This window comes from Saccostrea cucullata, unplaced genomic scaffold, assembly GCF_032062105.1.
Source record: "Saccostrea cucullata isolate Sc308-1 unplaced genomic scaffold, CSIRO_AGI_Scuc_v1 ctg6258, whole genome shotgun sequence".
NCBI classification, from domain to species: domain Eukaryota; kingdom Metazoa; phylum Mollusca; class Bivalvia; order Ostreida; family Ostreidae; genus Saccostrea; species Saccostrea cuccullata.
Genome location: NW_026928985.1, coordinates 17,437 through 35,769, shown reverse-complemented (window position 1 = coordinate 35,769; position 18,333 = coordinate 17,437). Strand labels below are relative to the sequence as shown.

Genomic DNA, 18,333 nt, shown 5'->3' with positions numbered 1-18,333 from the left:
TTTTTGTATTGTACATCATATCGTTTCCTAACGCACAAGACCCCATTCATATTCAGATATATCAAATTTGCAGTTGCAAAATCGGTGTTAAATGAAAATGTAGAGGTAAAGATATCGTGATGTAAAACAGTATGGCATTGTTTTACAAGAAAATTGCAAACGGAACGTAAAAATTTGTAAAACCTGATGTAACGTCATATAGGGCAATAAAAATTATTATGTTATTGTAAAAACAAAAATGAATTGATTATTGATAATTGACTTACAGATAGGAAAGTATCAGTTTGATAATAGAATACTAAGTATGTGACCAGTCATATTTGGTACAATCTTAACAATGCAAGGCCCAATACTGTAGCAAAGTTTTTGAAAGTAAGTTGGGGTGTTGTAGAGTAGACAACCTCCACCAAAAATTGAGATTCAATGCGATTGGTCAGTATTGTCAATTTGTCAGTAGTATTGCTGGGTTCGGTATTTCATATGCAAAGTATTACTGATTCCATTGAAATCAAACATCCAAGCGATACCGGTGAGTGAAATTATTATCAGCATACAAAATTTTAGCACGCCCTAAAAGTAAATTGTCACGCTGCTAGTACAACGATCATACTTACTGGTCAATAATAAATTATCAAAGAAGTCACCATTTTTGTATTTTAGTTGATATTTTCTATAGAAATCCTGAGCACATATTTTCTCATCTATTCCTGTAAAAAGCACGATGACGTCTTAGTACAATACAAAATCTCTCCTGAGTTATCATGACTACAGTGTTGTTATCTACAAATTTGATACTCCACCCCGATGGTTATGATTTGAACGACTTTTATCTGTACTATCCGGAGATGCACTCTTATCAGTTTGATTAATTATGGTTCTGCAGTTCTTGAAAAGAATATTTGGCTATTTTCAAGAAAATTATCTTGTGATAATTTTCTCTACATAACCCCATGTAAGACTTTGGTTTCATATTGTTTTCAAAGCCTAATCAAACGGGTAAAGACTTGAATCAACGTAAACCTACACTAATTTGTTAGCTTGTCGGCCACTTGGTGCAATGTATAGCTGGTTTGCTCTAGGGTTACGAGTTGATCGTTAGTAGGGATCCAAAAGCGAAACCTGGAGACCTGTCCATTGGTATAAACGAATGCATCTTGCAACTACTGTTATTTACTCTAATTAGGGCCCATTGCATGGCATGGACATTCAGTAATGTTCTAGATCTCGCTGAACACAAGAATGAAGAGGCAAGTCATTTTTTACCTTTCGTGAAAATTAAAAATGAAAGTTTAAATATCAATAAATTTATGCTTTAATTGTTGTACAGATAACCACGTCTCTAAAATTACATTTGAACTGCGAGTTAAACATCTCACGTTTATTGTAACTTATCTGGGATCCATATGAGTGAAAATTATAGTGAGGGACGTAAAACAAAAAATTATCATATTTACCTCTGTAATACTGAATAAATGGCAATATAGATATCCTAAAAATATCCCATGACCGACAATTTTTTCTTTGATCTTCATAAGGGTGTATTTCTCATATCAACAAAAGTGTTGTGATATATTAAATATCACATATGTGATACAGTACCCGCATCGTTATTCTTTACAATCCTATCGTGTTCTATCGTGCGTGTATCCTATCGTATCGTGCGTGTATCCTATCGTATCGTGTTTTCCGTTTATCAGGTTTTGCGTTTTCTATCGTGTTTTCCGTTTATCGTGTTTTGCGTTTATCGTGTAGATCGTTTATCAGGTTCTATCGTGTATCGTGTTTTGCGTTTGTCGTGTATATTCGGAAACTCTCGCTTTTTATCTTTACTATGTAAAGAACCTACTGAGCTATTCCGAGTTTCTTTTTCGTTTTGTTAATAAAAATAAGATTAATTCAACCGAAAAAGAGAAAATAAAGATTTATCCCCTTCTTTTTCAACAATATAAGAAAAATTAAAGCGTAGAAGGAAAAAATAATGAATCATGTATTTCATGAATGAATAAATTGATTTATTAATAATTAATGAATTAAAAAAATAAAATAATTATATCATGGTAAAGCAGATGTTCGCGTAGACAAAAAGCAAATAAATAAATAAGCAGCATATAGAAATGAATCTTTTTTCATGCAATATTCTGTTTTTCCTTGTTTATCGTCTGATAACGTTAGAAATATGTTTACGCGTCTGACCTGCATGTATGCACAATTATTTAAAGTCCCGATGTTACAAATATAATGGAACATAAGACAATGATCCAGATGATTTTAACAACGATTTCGGCCGTATACGTTCAAATTTTAAATTTATTTTTTCAAGCTAATTAAAAATTCCTTGACATATGTCTAAATTAATGAAAGAAATCAAAATTATAACATATAATCAATAAAAATATTCTATCCAATTTATCACACCATGGCTGTTACTTACAAAATAGAAGATTTTCATTGATTTTATCTGGCATTAGATAACATAAAAAAATATATACATGTACAGGGGAAAACATGAAGTTTTTTAACAGCTTACCTTTTCGGCGTGGAAATAAACTCAAAATCGATCAGGATGCCAAAAATCAAAATAAATCAAACCCCTTTCCTTACAAGAAAACTGACATGCATGTGTAGCTCTCTAATTAGCACACTGCCTTCCTGTGCGGTCAACCGCCCCCTCCCCCCTTCTCCCCTATCTGACACCTTGGCCAATGTGTGTGTGATCACCGTCAACATACCTGTACTGATTTCTCAACTGGGGTCAATTAGTAACCTCGAATACTACCTGGTTCTAATGAAACGCATCTACTTATTTTCGGGATTTTGTTCCTAACTTGTTTGAACAATTTTATCAAAGATTTAATTCAAAATACTTTAAATAATTGTACGATTTATGGATTAAAAAATCATCTTGAATGTTAAATAAAAATTCAAATAAATCAATTTAATGAAATGAAGTCCCTAAACTCACTCCGTTGATTCTTTTTCATTTCGTGCAATGTTTCCATTATGTTTATGTAAATAAGTCTTTAATAAACATAAAAAAATATACTGCACTTATGGTACGTGCACTTTCGGGTCATCGGGTTTTCTACGAAAACGGACAAAATAAATTCTAGGAAACAATTTCATTGATCGTAGAAACGGATGAAATAGTTCTAACACTCTAAACTATGAAAATTAGCTCGCAGTATTTTTTTAACGGTATCTTACTATAAAAATAAAACAAAAAGAGTCGTCTGATCCGCCGTGACCATGCAAGACTAATAAATACACCTAATCAATTTATTTTATTAATCGATTTTATTCCATACGTATGTAACTTTATTTAATAATTCAATATATTTGTCTATTATGTTAGATCTTGTTTATCTAATTTTAAATTGGTTGCGTACTTTCAAAATACCGCCCTTCGAATATGCCTAATATGAGATTACCGGGTCAGTGTAAAATGATTTTTAAGGTTTAATAATTCATTTGCCGAATTAAACCTATTTTTTGTTATTATTAGAAACAGTACACACAGAGTTTAATAGCAATGATTTATAATTATTTAGTCGGAAAAGTCGCATTTCACTCTTTTAATATTTGGTAAATAATTTTTCTGTTTTTGTATTGTAAAGAAGAAAGTATTTAACCATTCATTGTTCGTTAATAAATACGAGGTTTTAAGTATCTGTAATGTTAAATGTTTACATGTACATAAGTCAGAGCTTTGCGTAAACGTACATTGCAGTTGTAGCAGATTCATATTCTCATGACACAGTTTACATGTATAATGCAGATCGCCATTATTTTAATAATTATTTAGATTTCGATTCAGAAAATTTTATTTTCTTGAACTGTTTCGTTCTTGATAGACCTATCATGTTAAATTTATTAATTTTGTTAAAGCCGTTCTCTTTAAACCTTTCTTTCGGTCAGTCTTCTACTTGTATTATTTTCTAAGATATTAATATTTAATTGGGATTTTTGGATACATCGCAGATCGTAAGCTTTAGACATTAAATACAAATATTTGATTTATTGCGTAAATTTCTTCCGTGAAATAACTTGGTACTCGTAGATAAATTTATTAGATAGAAAGTTAAAATATATATTTTTCATAAAAAAATCTGTTTATAGAGTTTCAAAATTCACACACTTGAGAAGAAATTAAAAAAGAAATACAGTCTCCATTCCATAAAAATCTATTTAATCACTGTCATTTTTTTTTATATATATATAGAAATAAACAACTTTTGTAAAATGAATACAGAGATCTCAGGTTCTTTTATAATAATTAAATGTACTTTATAGTTTAGATTTGAAGCTCTGCGAGTATTTGAATTACAATATAATCTAATTTAAATAATCTTTAATCTTTAAATTTAATTCAAAAAAATCTTTTCGTCTTGTCAAAAAACGTTCCGCATTTTGAAACAATCCTATCAGGTTTTGCGTTTATCCTATCGTGTAGATCGTTTATCGGGTCTATCGTGTTTTGCGTTTATAGTGTTTTGCGTTTATCCTATCGTGCGTGTATCCTATCGTATCGTGCGTGTATCCTATCGTATCGTGCGTGTATCCTATCGTATCGTGTATCCTGTAAAGAATAACGATGCGGGTACTGTATAAAGCTAGTGATATCCAACCGTTATACCCTAGATGTAGGAGGAGCTATGCAAATGAGACAAAAATTCGTTTCTAGATTTTAATGAACTAACAGAAACAAGAAAAAAAAACACACAATACAGATAGTTAACACAGTTTAAATCAAAATGCACAAATCTTTACAAAAAAAGACACTGAACAGTGGGACGGACAACTTCGGAATGGACATTTTTCCGACTTTGCGCACCCTTTTCCTTTAAAGCTATCATCTTAGGGTTTTTTTTAAATGGTGGGGTTTTTATAATCAAATTGATTTATGAAAAAAAAAATTCAACATTTTCTGCTAGTTTTTGAGATATTTGAGTTCAAAAACAAAAATCCCATGGGGAAACATGAACTTAAAAATACCCCACAAAAAACCCCACAAAAAACCCATGGGGTTTATTTTTCACCCCATGGGGGAAAAAACCCCACGAAAATCAATGTAGGTTTTTTAAACCCATATGTTGCTTATATTGTCATATGGGGTTTTTTCTCCCACGTTTCTTTATCATGGGGTTTTAAATCCCATGTATTGATATATTTACTGTAAGAAAATTCCTGAAAACTTGGGTTTTTTTCTTAGACTAATGGATCATTAGTAGCTTCTCTGTTTCTCATTCTATAAAAGTGTATAGTTATAACAAATATCTATTATTTTTCAAATTTTCAAGTATTCATTCTTCAAATTTTTGTTTATGTAAAAGAAGATTTATATGAAAACAGGTTTCTAAGGCAGTTGCCTCCCATAATGAAACATTCATCATAAAACTCTTCACAGATTATTTGATCGATGACAATTAATCTGAATATATTTAAAAAATGAAACAAGAAAATTTAATACCAACACAATAGCAACCAATTCACAGTGTCCAAAGAGGGTCTCTTTCCTTAACTAATGTATATTTATATATGTTAGGTTTATATGATGTCTAGTTTGTGATTTTTTTAAAAAATCTCCATTCCCCTTGCATTCACCACTAATAAGATTAAATTTATTTAATTCATGTGCAATGTATCTACATATTTAATTAATGGAACTCAATTCAGTTATATATCACAAAGTACAACTATTACAATCTTTTGATTCACCCAATTATTTAAAAATAATATATTTATGCCTCTTGGATCCACCACTTATCAGTTTAGATCATGACCACACATGACATATTATCTTAATGCTTAAAATCAATCAGCCATATCAAGGATATTAATGACTATGGCATAGTCATTAATATCCTTGATACACCACAAATATTTCTTTAAAAAATTAATATCCACTCCCCATGTATCCACCACTAATAAGTTAAGTTCTTGATCACACATGACATGTAAGATTAAAGTTTGAAATAAGTTAGCCATAATCATTATTATCCTTTTACCCACCACAAATATTTAAAAATAATATCCGCTCCCCTTAGATCCACCACTTTTAAATTAAGATCATGTTCAAACCTGACATAAAAGCTAAATGTTTGAAATAAATTAGCCATAATCATAAATCATTAATATCCTTTGATCATTCACAAATATTTAAAAAAGATAAATATCCACCCCCCTTAGATCCACCACTTATGAGTTTTGATCTTGATCACACATGACATATAAGTTTAATGTTTGAAATCAATTAGCCGGAATCAGTAATGTCCTTTTACCCATCAGAAATATTTAAAAATAATATCCGCTCCCCCTTAGATCCACCACTTTTAAATTAAGATCATGTTCACACATGACATAAAAGCTAAATGTTTGAAATAAATTAGACATGATCACAATTCATTTATAACCTTTGATCAAACACAAATAATTAAAAAAGATAAATATCTACTTCCCTTGGATCCACCACTTATAAGTTTAGATCTTTATCACACATGACATACATGACACATGACATATAAGCTATATGTTTGAAATCAATAAACCATAATCATTATTATCCTTTGACCCATTAAAAATATCTATCTACTCCCTTTACATCCACCACAACTCTTATGGCTTTCAAAACAATTAATATCCACTTGCCTTGGATCCACCACTTCTTAGTTAAGATCATGATTACACACAGAAATATTAACTAAACGTTGAAATAAATTTGCAAAAATCATTAGTATCCTTTGATCCACCACAAGTATTTAAAAATTCAATATCAACTCCCCTTGGATCCACCACTCATAACTTTAGACTATATACATGACTTATAAGCTAAATGTTTGAAATCAATTAGCCATAATCATAATTAAAAAAGATAAGACAAATATCTCATGTCGCTTTGTCTTAGGTAAATGAGAAAAGCAATAAACGAACGAAAATATTACAACCTACAGTATTCCCTTAGATCCGCCATCATGTCTTTAGATATTGATCACCAATCTGATTTCTTCTTCTTTTTTATCATTAGGTAAGGTATCTTTATTATTTTTATGGATGAATGAATATTATGAAAAATGAAATTAGTTGCATCTCTATGCTACTCTGTCTGAATTAAAAAAAAAAAGCTGAAATAACCACTTAATATCAGCCAAAAAAGCAGGTACAATAAATATGATTAAATTTACTACTAGTAATTTTTTAAAGTTTATTCCTGTCATCAACCAGCTCGACTGTTAAATCTACATTGGATAACGAATCAATTTAGGCTTTACATCTGTACATAGATCATGTACATTATAAATTATTAGTAATATATAATTGGAATTCATCGAAAATTCTTTGGTTTCTAATTAGAAAAAAAGAAGTTCTGAAATTATTAAAACTAAATTTTCATCCTGCAAGGTGCAGTCAGGCAATATTGATCTCATTCTGACAATATCACTTTTTTTCATTGAAATAGATCTACATGTATGTTAAACATGATATTTCTTTTTCTTATGATACTTAAACTTTCTGACTATAAACTAAATTATTGTAAGAAGACGTTTATTTTTACAGAAAGCATTTAAATGCATTATCAGGTCAAGGTCAGTTAATCCCTTTTGATGTGTTCTTTTGATTTTTGTCCCCTACCTTAGCGAATAAGAGAGGACATTAAATCTTAATATTCATCTGTCATCTGTTAAATGGTCGGCTTATCAATGTCACAAAAACTTAAACTTGGGTTATATCTTTTGAATGATATGAGATAGGGCTTTCAACATGTTCAAATTATACATGTATTACCTGTGCGAATTATTCCTTTCTTAATACAGATTACACTATCATGATTTTTTACCAATTTATCTTGACCTTGAAGTATGACATACTTTTCATAAATATTAATTCTTCCTTATGCTTTGATTTAGAAGAGATAGATTTTTCATATGTCTGTTGCAAGATATTTCTGAGCATGCTTTGATTTCTGACCCCTTGACCTTTGCCTTCATGTTTGACCTAATTAGAAAAAAAACTTTGGAGCTACAGTAACTCTTCAATAAGGTATTTCCATAAATATCGTATGATTCATAATGATTGGTACTCTGTTTTCAAAGTGATAATTTTTGGTTCACAGTTTTTTAAAAGGAAAATAGAAATTTCACATCTATATATCACTGCAGTTGTTAAGATCCACCCTTGTGTCACAAGGGTGGATCACAAGTTGTGAGCACCCCATAAAAGTACATGCAGGGATTAATTATTGAACTCATTCGCACAGACCTAATGTTATAGAATCCATAAATTAAGGCACAATGTGACATACCCTACTGATACATGGGACACCCTGACAGATATTCAACCTCCCTAAATTGACTGTTGAGTAAGACTAAGAAAACTAATAAAAGTTATATTAATTTTTGACCATGTATATTCCTCTAATATCTATCATGTAGAGCTTGATTCCGTTTTGCAAGAAATAACCACCAAATTCATAGCATGCTAATACTTACATCACTGACATGATGTAAACAAAACTAATTCCTTCAGACACTGACTGCAGAATTCCAATTGGACATTTTGTGATGTTAATGGAATAATTCACACACGCCAAATCAATCGGACTGATTTAAATACTTGCGTGAATTAATCCTTATTAAAATAAAGTTCTGAATTCCATCATTAGGTAGCTATTCCACCTAAAAATTAAACAGAAATCATTGATAATATAATGATCATCAATAGGTCCTAAAGTGCAGAACTTAGTTATAAATAGAAAGAATTTCATTGGTTATCCTTCCCATTGTTATTGAAATAACTTCAAATAACCTCTACCTGAAGTGGATGTTGGCTCCAAAGGGCAGTAACTCAATCTCATTATTGAAGGAGTAATTCTTATAATGAAAGATAACTCTTACTTCATACCTTCTATAGTCTTTTTCTCAAAATGTAGTAAATAATCTTCAGCTCTGATCTCTCTCTCTTAACTGAAACTCACAGTCATTCATCCAGTCTTTATCATCCCAGTACACAACCTAAAATATCGTTTGTTTAGAGATTATAAACCTGTTTTTATTAGCTCCTTAGTTTATTAAACAATTATACAATGTAAAATATAATTCATAGATGTTCTTATTTATAGCCATAAATAAGTAATTAAATATATATAAAATTTAGAAGTATGGCTGATACAGTTATAAATATTTTAAGTTTAATAGATATTACATATATTTCAAATGAACATTTAGGCAATACACCTTACACCAAAAACATTAACATAAACAATGTATGAACATTTTTAAACATGCACAAGACATAAACATACTTCCATTAATAATTACAACAGACAGTTATAAATGCATCATATGAAGCAGAAAACAGATCGACTGATGTATGTTCAAATTGTTGAAATAGTAAATTGAAAGAAAATGAAATATTGTGACTTTTTACTACTTGAAAGAATTCAATAATATCCATTTTTACAATTCTAATGAATTATTTTACATTCAACCTTTTCAGTCGTTGAAATTTTTTGACTTATTTCCACAATTCCTCGTATTTTTGATAATGAAAGCAAAGACTTTACTTTAATAAATGAGTAAAATGCTTCTCTTGTTAGACAATTATGGATATTTTTTTCTTAAATTCTGAATTGACTTATAAAAGTTCCCTTTTTTAAGTCATCTATGTACGTATATATACTTCAGTCTTCTATCTTTTTTGTGTGTTATATTGTGCATTTTTACCATAAATGCTGTGCAAAATGAAACACAAACAAAACAAAAATGAAGACTGACACACACAAAAAACAAAGACAATAAAATAAATATAAAAGATGAAGTAAATGAACTAAAAATAAAAGACAAAGACAGTGAACAGAAGAAAATTTTTAAAAAATGAAATAAAAATATGATATGTATTTATATAAAACGACTGAGTGTGACTACCTTGACCTCTTGTCCTGCACAAATATTGGAAAGCAAGATGGCAGATGAAGTCACAGAAGGATAGGGTGTTTAAAAAGCTCCGTAACAGTATTAAGTAGAAACTTGAGCAAAAAAATATATGTTTATGAAAATTTTTTGAAAAGTTTATTCTGGAAAAACCCAAATTGACTTAATTAATCTACACTAAGATGGTCAAATATATAATATAAATTGCCATGTAAAGGCCGGATTAAATATATATATATATATATAAATATATATAAATTTTAATAAGTTCATAAATAGTATATATTCAGAAAAATTCGCCCCCCCCCCAAAAAAAAAAAAAAATTTGTCTTGATCAAGTATGAAGTCAATTAGTATATTGATGATTTCATGGATTTGAATACAAAATTTGTATAAATCCCCTTATCAGAGGTGAACATTGCAGACTTATTCCTGTGGTGAAACAGCTGATAATGACATATTTCAGATAAAATTATAAAGTACTTAAAATTAATTCAATTGGGAGCAGAACTAGCTTAACTAAATATCAAAGGAGAAGAACTGGTACAATAAATCTTATGACAGCTAGTGCAAAGATTTCAGTATAGTGTGGAAAAACCCACGCTGACTGAATCCTCACTATAAAAGGTGTCCAAAATAAAAATGTTTTGCAAAATTAAAAATGTTTGAAATTTAAAAAAAAAATTTTGAGAAAGTTGTTCAATGTTATGCAAGTCTTCAGGTAATAAGTGGATGTGGACATTCAGATTCAGTATAGTGCGGAAAAACCCGCGCTGACTGATTCTGCCTTAAACTTTACATAAGCTGCAGTTCAAATACAAAATTATTGCATGGGTATATAAAAATTTACATCAAATTTTAATAAGTTTTACAAATTTGAAGGAAATAGTCTGAAAACCCACCATTTTCTGTGTGTAAAAAACATAATGAGAATAAAAAATAATTTTAATATTATATATTATATTTATGAGGCAACTGGCTGATCAGTCAAAGAATGTAAAAATAGAAGGTGTGTTTGTGAAACACCATGCGCCTGGCAGCAACAAAGTTATGGCTAAGATTTAAGTTGACAACAGACAAACAAACAGATAAACAAACAAACAGACAGGACAAAAACAATATACACCATGGATCTATTGATTTTAATGCATAAAAATTAATATGTTTCACGGAAAAGTGCTGAGAAAACCGTTTTTACTTATTATTTGAATTTTGAAATCTATAGCAAATTAAAAATGATGTGAACTGTAGGTGCTTGTCCCTATCAATCATTCTCAAAACAAGTCTTTCCAATAAAATAAAAAAAAAATAAATATGGGATCTGCCTTTCGGACCTAATCTGAACCAATCCGGCTTCCGTGGCGGTACCAGGGACTTAAGTCCCCGCCGGCACAGCTCCAGACTTTAGACCTACTTGGCAGATGGGAATTTTAAATAAATATTGATATTTCTTCTCTATAAAAAAAGGGAAAATGTAATGACTGAGTAACTTTATGTATAAACAAATTTTTTTCCCGATTGTAACAAATACACTAGGTACTGTTCCATCACACATCAAGGACAAACTTCAGGTTAACAAAGTTCTTTACAACAAACACACTAGGTACTTCTCATTTCATATCTACTAATATGCATTGGTATCTAAGGCTGGATTCAAGAAAATCTTATTTCCCTAAAACTGTATTAATATTTTTTTTCTTTTATAAGGTACAAATGTCAACTTGTATAAGACCTTTTCTAAGACTTCCAAAAACATTGAATCTTATAAAGATGAATAAATGAAAACTGTTGCATTAAAAAAATCATTTTCAAGCTTCATTTTAATGCATTTCAAATTAAATATTAATTTTTGAAGTTTTCAGGTTCCTTCAAGAAAGGGTGTATGTTTGGTTAGGCACTTTCAAACACAGGGTGTTCCAATAAATCTGACCTAAATTAAGAAAAATATTAATGCATAAATTAATAAATTATTTTAAAAAGCCATCAGTTTATGTAAAGTAATTACAACTTTTGATAAAATATCTTAAAAAAAAAAATAATGAAAAAGAAAAGAAAAAATGATTCAATTTTCAATATGGCTATTGTTAGGATAAATGTGCACTATGCCCAATGATGTCATTCTTCTTTCTATAAAATAAAAATTATTTGAAACTTATGCCAGCATGTATGTGGTAAGTTATATAACTAAAGGTAGAGTGGAAAAACAATTTCTAATACCTCTGTGTAAAGGACGATGATGCAAAACAGATGTATTTTGATTTTTTTTTAAGAATAATGAAAATAAACAAAAACATATCCTTCAACATAGCTTTCATGAAGTAAGTAAAAAAAAAATAATTAAATTATTATCTAATTTAAAGTCTTAAAATAGTAATTAAGATTTTTCAGCAAACAATTTCATTTCAGACATCTCAGTATGACTTCTTTGAAATGTTAGGTACAGATCTGGACTAATGACCTACTTGGCAAATGGTATACATGTAAATAGTTATTTATTACAAAATGAAATGGGAACTCAGATGTAAAATTACTGTTTCATTAAACCCAGCAGTCTCTTTTTGCTTGTTCCGATATCTTTTTGAGCCAACATTTTGATAATAAGGTGTCAGGGTGAATGCCATCTTTATAGAGTTTGAAATTATAGTATCTCTTTACTTTCAATTTTCTACTTTTCCCACAACGATATTTATCAGTAGTACTTAAATCACAAGAAAACTGGGGGGAATATACTTCATTGCTTTTATTTAATTCTCTAATTCTATTATTTAAGGTGTAAATTTGTTGTTCTAATTTGTCATCATCAAATTCAAAAATACTGGGGTTTTTGTGTCCTTTGCTCTTATTCCATTCTTTAACAGAATATATAGGGGTTTCTAAAAAAGTAACTTTACAGCTAGGATATTTCTGAAGAATTCCTTCAATTTCTTTACAGTTCATAATAATGTTATCAATTTCATCATCATTATCGGATGCAAGTGTAATATACTGCTTATTTTTTGAAGTTAAGTTACATGTGCCTAACCAAACATACAACCAGATGTTTCCATAACGTCTAATTTTTTCCATTATGTTACTTTTAAGCCACTCTGTGCTGTCTTCAATCTTTGCACCACTACGTGCCCACCACAGAATTTCTTTTTCTGTACTATTCATAACATGCCTTTTCAGCCAGTTGCCTTTACTATCTGATAGTACAACAGGAACATAGCTTTTCTGACCTGATGGTGGTTGTGTAGGTTTAGAAATAAATTTTCGAAGCTTGTTTTCAGACATAATGAATTTCAAAGAATTATCAATTACTATTTTTGCAAAGAGTAGCAGTGGTCCAGCAGTAATGAAGGATGGGTAGTGTCTGTGTCTGTGAAGGTTAAAAATTCACTAAAATGTTGAGTAACAGTGATCCAGTTTGGCAGTATCTAGAATAAAATTAATAGAAGATAAATAAATAAATATCATCTTTTAATATTCAAAAAGAAGAACAAATTATGCTAAAAGGCAAAAATACTGTAAATAATAGTTTTTAAATGGCATACGTATGCAATAAAAATTACCTTTTATAAAGAGATTTCCTTCTTGTATGTCAATATTAATTTCTCTCTCTGTTAACTCAAACTCACAGCCATTCTTCCTTTCTTTATCATCCCAGTACACAACCTAAAATATTTGTTTAGAGAATTATCATCCTGTTCTTATCAGCTCCTTAGTTTCTGAAACAATTATACAATGTTAAATATAATGCATAGATGTTCTTATTAGCCATAAATAAGTGATGAAATAAATATCAAATTTAGAAGTATGGCTAATACAGTTATAAATATTATAAATTAAATATATCTTACATAAATTTCAAATGAACATTTTGGCAATACACTTTACACCAAAAACATTAATATAAACAATGCATAAACATTTAAAAACATGCACCAAAAATAAACATACTACCATTAATAATTAGACAGTGATGAATGTATTATATGAAGAAGAAAAAAGATGACTGATGTATATTCAAATTGTTGAATAAAATGGTGAAATAGTAAATTTAAAGAAGACAAAATTTTGTCACTTTTAACAACTTGAAAAGAATTCAATATCCATTTTTACAATTCTAATAACTAATTATTTTCTCTTTAACCGCTGAACCAATGGCAACCATTTTTGGCATATAGCATCTGTGGCCCCCCGCCCCCCTGCGGCCTATGGGGTGGAAGAAAAACCATCGGAATTAATGCAATTTTTAAATAATCTTCTTCTTCATGGTTGGACAACAGTCACACTTTTGGCACTAATGTAATAATTACAGAGCCCTTTAGCAAAATTAAGTGCTAAATAGACAGCGATTCTGGAGGAAGGGTGAAGCTTTTGGTAGTCATCATATGATAAAAATGCATTATTTCTTTGAAAATCTTCTTCTTTGCCTATGAGCTGTATTTTACTAATTTACTTTTATAAATCCTTTATATTGTTGAATTTTACTGTTTTATTATTCTCAGGTGATCATTAAGGTCATTTGGCCTCTTGTAAATTGCATTAGAGGATATGGTTTAAAAATTTGTTAAGTGCCATGCAATTCTGTGAAACAGTGTTAAATTATCATTATTAAAGATAAAATACTTATATCTGATATTCAATTACTTTGTAAACTCCTTTATCAAAACTCTTTATTTGGCCCTCCCAATCTCTGTTTTCCCCACTCTCGACCGTCCATGTATGTACAATTTCTTTTCCTACTAAATCACTTGCTTTGACATTGGACTGTTGTGCATTTTTCCGTAAATTTATTAAATGTAAAAGATTTTCTTGTAACTTGTTCAAGTCAAACTGTTTTCCTTTTGAGGAGAATTGCAGTAATTCTCTATGCTCCTTGTCGATTTTGAAAACTTTTTTGTAAATATTAATTTGTTTTTTTAAAGCCTCCATTTTTTCTTTCTTTGTTCTCATCTTTTCTAACGCCTCCCTTATCTTTGCCTCGCACTCCCATAGTCCTACCCTTCTCATATCCTCAATTGCATTATCCAATTGTTTTGACTGGTTCTCTTTCTTTCTTTGCACTTCCTTTTCTTTCTCCTCTAGAATTTTGGTTTGTTTTATAAAAAGTTCTTCTTGCTTATCCTTGTCTTTTTGCATAAACAGCCTGTTCTCTGTGCGAGCATTATTTATTATTTCTTCTTGCTTACTTAAATCTTTGTCTTTTAACCATTCGTCTGTTTTATTATTTGTATATAAAATGCAACTTTCGATAGTGTTTAAAGATGATGTGGACGATGCTTTTAATTTGAAATCTAACTGGCCCATCAGTCTTTCAATGCAAATGTTATTTGTATCACAGGACTCGCATTCTGGTAAATCAGTGGTAGTTATATTAAAATACTTGCCGCCACTTAAAAATTCACTAAAAAGTTTACTACCTTTGTTTTTTAAAACAGTACAAATACGCTTTATAAAAACACATGTTAGATCGTCATTTAATGAAGTCTTCAGTAAAAATTCAAAAACCTCATCATAAAAATATGGACCATAAAAAAGTGAAACTTCATTATTCAACGCCAACTTTGGATTTTCAATAAACAAATCCAAAACATATAAAAATCTCTGAAATACAGAGCCCATATCTAAAATGTTTCCAACTTCATTTGTTTTTAAAAAATATGGTTCTGTTATAATTTTGCATAAAATGCCAAGTGATCTTAAAAGAGTTAAAAATGTTTTGTTCTGCAAACATGACATAATAAAATTCTGAATAAGAGTATAAGAAGTTTTCAAAGAATAAAAATATTGTAAAATAAGTTTGTGCATAAAAAAAGTACCAGCAGCATTGTAAAACATTACATTAAAACGATTCCCTCTAAAATTGACAATGGGAATCTCTCCAACACCATGATTTTTCAAATATACTTGAACCTTATGAGGCTCACCTACCCCATCTTTGAAAAATATTTTTGAAAAAGATCTCAAAAGATTCAAAGTAAAAGGCTCTTTTGATGAATTGTTAAAACCAGGAAATTTAAAACACAATTCTTGTTCAATATTAAAAATTTCGTCAATGCAGACATCTGAAAAATTTAAAAGGGGGTGAGTAGAACATTTAAAAGAATGGACATTGTGGTGTATGTCTTTACTTAAAATGTCATTAACTTTCTGTTCAGTGGAACATCGGTCTGTCATAAAACATGACACATTGTTTAAAATAGTATCACAGTCATCATCTTTCTCAGCAATATCTGATAAAATATCTTTCGTTACTTCTACATATGTCTCCCCCTTCCCATCACATACTTCTCTTAACCCTGCAGATAAAATTTTTTCCCCAGTATTAAATTGTAATCCATAAAAATGTTTTCCTTTCTTGGTAGTGGCATCTCTATGCATAGTAATATTTTTAGTGTTTGTAAGTTCCTCATTTAAATGACTTCTACTGACAACCCCCATTTCACTTGTAAGAATTCCTGCAGTACTTTTTGATGGAAGACTTTCAACATGAATATTAAAAATATCTAAAACAGCTTGAATAATTGGTGCAATATGTACCAAACCTATGTTCCTACTTCTAAAAATATAATATAAGTTTCTTAATTTAAAATTGTAAGGTTTCCCTTTACTGTTTTCTCTAAAATCAATATTTTTTTTTATATGTACAAATTCTTCATTATCAACATCACAATTGTTTTCCTTCTCTGACACTAAAAAATCAATCTCTTTTTTTAAATCAGCAATAACTGTTTTCATAGTATTACACTGCACACTTTTGTCATTTTTTTTTACATTTTCTTTTGTCATTTTTTTAATAACATTTTCTAATTTTGTTATTTTTTCATCTTTTTTTTTCAATTTTCTGTTTGTGTTTCTAATATTAAAACTTCTAATTTTGTCTTTGAGAGCTGCATTCTCCCTCCTCAGGTGTTCAATTGAAATATTCTTTTCAGATATAATTTTTGATTTCTCATTCACTTCTTCGCTTTCCCGAATTCCTTTCCGTTCTTCTTTTTCAAATTTCTGGCTGTCTGTCTCCTCTCCACTCCCATTACTTTTTATTAAATCTTGTTTGGAATGTGGCAGTTCGAATATATTGCTTAAGTATGAATTTAATTTGTCTTTATTGGTAAATTTCTTTAACCTATCGATTTCTTTTCTCATGCGTGTAACTTTATACAATAAACTAACTCGGTTAACCTTTGTAAATTCGACTTTTAATTTTTCGCATATTTCGTGATGTAGACATTTCATATAGTCTGGCCGGTTTTTATGCTTTAAGTAGATTTCATGGACATCTAAGTATGTGAGAACCATGATTATGTGCACAAGTGATTGTTAACTGAATTTTTACCATAAATGCTGTGCAAATTGAAACACAAACCAAAAAAAATGAAGATTGACACACACAAAAAACAAAGACAAACTAAATATAAAAGAAGAAGAAAATTGAAATAAAAATAAAAGACGAATACATTGAACGAAAGAAAATAAAAAATATGAAATAAAAATATGATACGTATATAAAAGCAGTAAATGCTTTTTTGACAAAACATGTATTTACCTTCTATGGAAATTTCAGTCACTGTGTCACTCTGTAATTTCACGATGTGTCACTGTAATTTCTAACTCCTAAAATTAGAAAAAAAATATTTATAATAACTTAATTTCAGAAGTTCATTGTCCAATTGCCTTCTTAACATCCATATGTATGTAAAAATACATGTTGTTGTGATTAGTTGAAAAAAGAAATAGACTATATCAAGGCAGGTAATTCGATTTAAAGAAACATTCTGTGTTGACCAATCTTCCTATTCTTTAAAAAATACGTGGGAAAATGTGCATTGCTACAGAAAATATTTTACAGTTCAATAAAGATTAATAGCATTAAAAAATTCATTTAAAGTGTTTACATCTGTGATATTTCTTCATGATATCAAGGAATCAAAGAAAATACCAACGCAGCGACCTTCTCGTGCAAATATACTTTACTTGTTTTTCCTCGATAAAAAATAAATGAAATGGTTTTAATATCTTTTTGACAAAGCACAAACTATATCCAAACACAAAAATACCTTACACATCACTGTCATCAACAAAAAAGTCCATCAAATACTACTTACCACGATTTAACTGTAGGATCCAATATCCTTCCACAAATCGCATGCAGCAATGGCTACCCAGTGCTTCCGGTTGTTACTATTTTTAGATCAAAATGGCGTGAACTGGAATAGCTACATTAGGCCAGACACTGAGCATGCTGAGACAGGTGGTTTTCTTCATTTCCGCTCTAATGTAGTGCGACTAAAATGGGTACCGAAACTTGGGCCGAGCCGGCCGGGAATTTCGAAACTGAAAACCGTGTTTTTGACAATAACGGAATAAATACATTCTTTTTTCATGAAATTTACTGACATAGTTTATTACTATAAGATTTGCCTTC

The 18,333-nt window shown here is 29.8% G+C and overlaps 1 protein-coding gene across 6 annotated transcripts; it reads right to left on the bottom strand.

Annotated features, from left to right (window-relative positions):
* Positions 1 to 8,643: 8,643 nt before the first annotated feature.
* LOC134279518 (myb-like protein X) lies at positions 8,644 to 18,125 on the bottom strand. 6 transcript variants are annotated; one of them, XR_009994658.1, is made up of 4 exons: positions 17,958 to 18,125; positions 17,455 to 17,515; positions 8,896 to 9,005; positions 8,644 to 8,669 (listed from the first exon to the last, which is right to left on the bottom strand). XR_009994658.1 is itself a non-coding variant. In XM_062761928.1 (3 exons), the coding sequence occupies exons 1-3, from the start codon at positions 15,528 to 15,530 to the stop codon at positions 13,302 to 13,304; spliced, it is 1,116 nt and encodes a 371-aa protein (XP_062617912.1). In that variant the 5' UTR covers positions 15,531 to 15,594; the 3' UTR covers positions 13,254 to 13,301. The 6 variants fall into 6 exon arrangements, 1 of the variants encoding a protein (XP_062617912.1); XR_009994659.1 differs by having other exon boundaries at positions 17,455 to 17,519; positions 18,010 to 18,125; XR_009994655.1 differs by lacking the exons at positions 8,644 to 8,669; positions 8,896 to 9,005 and adding exons at positions 13,254 to 13,339; positions 13,475 to 13,577.
* Between the last annotated feature and the right edge of the window lie 208 nt (positions 18,126 to 18,333).

Bases quoted from the DNA above. Each gene is read 5' to 3' on its own strand.
- LOC134279518 (XM_062761928.1), bottom strand. From the start codon at position 15,530: ATGGGCTCTGTATTTCAGAGATTTTTATATGTTTTGGATTTGTTTATT. The intron at 13,578-14,555 runs GTAATTGAATAT...CAAATATTTTAG, and splicing joins TTGATAAAGGAGTTTACAAA to GTTGTGTACTGGGATGATAA. The intron at 13,340-13,474 runs GTAATTTTTATT...ATTTTATTCTAG, and splicing joins AGGAAATCTCTTTATAAAAG to ATACTGCCAAACTGGATCAC.